General features: G+C 39.5%; 1 protein-coding gene across 1 annotated transcript; it reads left to right on the top strand.

Moving 5' to 3' along the window:
* Positions 1-688: 688 nt before the first annotated feature.
* On the top strand, positions 689-1,452 carry Smn (survival motor neuron). Its single transcript, XM_017606063.1, has one exon. The coding sequence runs from the start codon at positions 701-703 to the stop codon at positions 1,364-1,366; it is 666 nt and encodes a 221-aa protein (XP_017461552.1). The 5' UTR covers positions 689-700; the 3' UTR covers positions 1,367-1,452.
* The last annotated feature ends 1,380 nt before the right edge of the window (positions 1,453-2,832 follow it).

Below are 2,832 nucleotides of genomic sequence, written 5' to 3'. Positions count from 1 at the left end.
GCACTTCTAACCACTACACCCCTGCGGCCTTTATGCGAAACCTACATTCAGATAAACTTTCGGGGTTTTGGTATCGATATTTGGAATATCAAGACTTATTATTCCGATATTAATGGGTACCCGATATTTTTAGAGGGATACTTTAAGTGAGTACCATATCGATACATTCGGTTCGATATCGTGTCCCTAAATGCGAAGCGCACATTGGCGCGATTCTGTCGTTGCGAATCCGCAAGTCCAAAAATTACAACAATGCTACCCATACATTTTAATGCGCTAGCGCACACTTGCACGATTCCGTCGCTGCGAATTTTTCGAACATTCAATGTTCCTCTTTATTGACGCGTTCGAAACGCGGCTTGCAGCGTTTTGAAGGCGTCAAAGAAGAAGAAGAAAGGTGTCACAGCAATAAAGGCAAAGAAAAAAAAACGTGTAATGTACAAAAACTAATAAAAACGTTCGTAATAATAGTATTTTGTACGATTTGGGCACGCCGAGTGCGAAAATACACGAAATAAAGGGAAAATTGAGTGAATTGTACATCGGAAATCGACGCGAAAAAATCGCTCAAGTGTGCGCACGTTTGCGGATTCGAAGTTAACAGCCGAATTCGCAACGTATTCGCAACGATGGAATCGCGCTAATGTGCGCTTCGCTTAATACGGAAAATTCGATAGTGAAAAAAAAACCAAAGCCATCGATGATGGTATCGATAGTGCCATCGATATTTTGCCACTACTACAAAATCGTCGCAAGTGGAGTTTTTGGGCATCAATTTCCGATGGAATCCTGTTTCAAAAGTTTTGAAGAGTCTCGGCCAATTGAAGTATGGGATGACACCATGCTAGTAAAATCGTACAACGACGGTGTAAATCTGTTGAATGAAGATGTAGCAAAACGTGTTGCAAGAAATACAAATGTGGAGCCTGCAAAAGCATCGGTTGATGGAACTATCGGCGTGAAAGAGGGGGATTATGTTCGTGCCACATACGAAATCGATGGATGTGATTATGAGGCCAAAATAATAACCGTAGATGAAACCAATGCAACGTGTTTAGTGAGGTACATTGGATACGACAATGAACAAACGGTTAATTTAAAAGACTTGGTTCCTTCCTGGGGAAAGAATGCACGGCGTGTGCAGATTGAACGAGCTAAGAACAGTACAAATAAGTACGGCAACGTTAAAAGGCAAAGTCTGAAGCTCAGGGAAAGCTATCTCAGCAAAGTGCCACCACCTCCACCAATGCCTCTTATGTTAACTAAAAACATTGAAGGTTCTGAACATTTATCGGCCATGTTAATGTCATGGTACATGAGTGGTTACTACACCGGTATCTATGAAGGGTTACATCAAAAAAATTAAAAACTGGGTACTAAAAAATAATTTAAATTTAAAAATGGCATGTTTTATGAGTGGTAAATAAATTTAAGGCATAAATGTAGAATACCTACAATTCTCAAATTAAAAAAAATCATTGGGATCGATGGAGATCATTGAGGTGAACGTAACGATATATATATTTTTTGGGGGAAACAACGGGAAATGTTTAGCTATTTGTACAACGATTTATTGGTGGGGGGCGGAGGGGAGGGGGCGTGGCTCCCCAAACCCCCTCTAAACGACGGTGGATGAACGCCGCTTTATGAAAAGTCACCCCTCACCCCCTTCCCCACCTAAAGACCCCTTGGAGCTGTTTGAAAATAGGGGAATTTTTGATTTTTTGCAAGGAAAAAACAAAGTTAAACTTGCGTCCGAAGAAGGGGGCTGAACACCTTTTGCAGAGAACACCTTTCTGCGTAGGCGGCCTTCGGCCGCGCTTAGGGATTATAACCCTTACTACGTAGAATTCTCCTTTCTGTGTGACATAACTGGGGCTACCGCCCCAGTGATGTAGCCTTGGGAAAGGATGAGGTAACTAGAATTCCCCCCAGTGATGTCTATTTTGGTTACTGCGTGTTTTATAAAAATATCTTGTTATAAAAATGTATATACAAATTTATAACAAAAATTTGCAACAAATACCATATTTCCAACCAACATTATTGTTAAATTAGTGCACAGATTTAGTAAATTAAATTTTTGTAATAAAGCGTGAACTGTTGTCTACAACCCTTACCCCTTACCCCTTACTACGTAGAATTCTCCTTTCTGTGTGACATAACTGGGGCTATCGCCCCAGTGATGTAACCTTGGGAAAGGATGAGGTAACTAGAATTGCCGCCCCAGTGATGTCTATTTTGGTTACTGGGTGTTTTATAAAAATATCTTGTTATAAAAATGTATATACAAATTTATAACAAAAATTTGCAACAAATACCATATTTCCAACCAACATTATTGTTAAATTAGTGCACAGATTTAGTAAATTAAATTTTTGTAATAAAGCGTGAACTGTTGTCTACAACCCTTACCCCTTACCCCTTACTACGTAGAATTCTCCTTTCTGTGTGACATAACTGGGGCTATCGCCCCAGTGATGTAACCTTGGGAAAGGATGAGGTAACTAGAATTGCCGCCCCAGTGATGTCTATTTTGGTTACTGGGTGTTTTATAAAAATATCTTGTTATAAAAATGTATATACAAATTTATAACAAAAATTTGCAACAAATACCATATTTCCAACCAACATTATTGTTAAATTAGTGCACAGATTTAGTAAATTAAATTTTTGTAATAAAGCGTGAACTGTTGTCNCGCAGAAAGGTGTTCTCTGCAAAAGGTGTTCAGCGCCTTTTCTTCGCAACACAGAAAGAGAATTCTACATTGTGAGGGTTATATTCCATAAGCGCGGCCGAAGGCCGCCTACGCAGAAAGGTGTTCTCTGCAA

The sequence above is a fragment of the Rhagoletis zephyria genome, unplaced genomic scaffold, assembly GCF_001687245.7.
Source record: "Rhagoletis zephyria isolate East Lansing unplaced genomic scaffold, Rhagoletis_zephyria_1.1 Rzeph_scaffold_40194, whole genome shotgun sequence".
Lineage (NCBI taxonomy): Eukaryota > Metazoa > Arthropoda > Insecta > Diptera > Tephritidae > Rhagoletis > Rhagoletis zephyria.
This window is presented reverse-complemented; position numbering and strand designations above follow the sequence as displayed.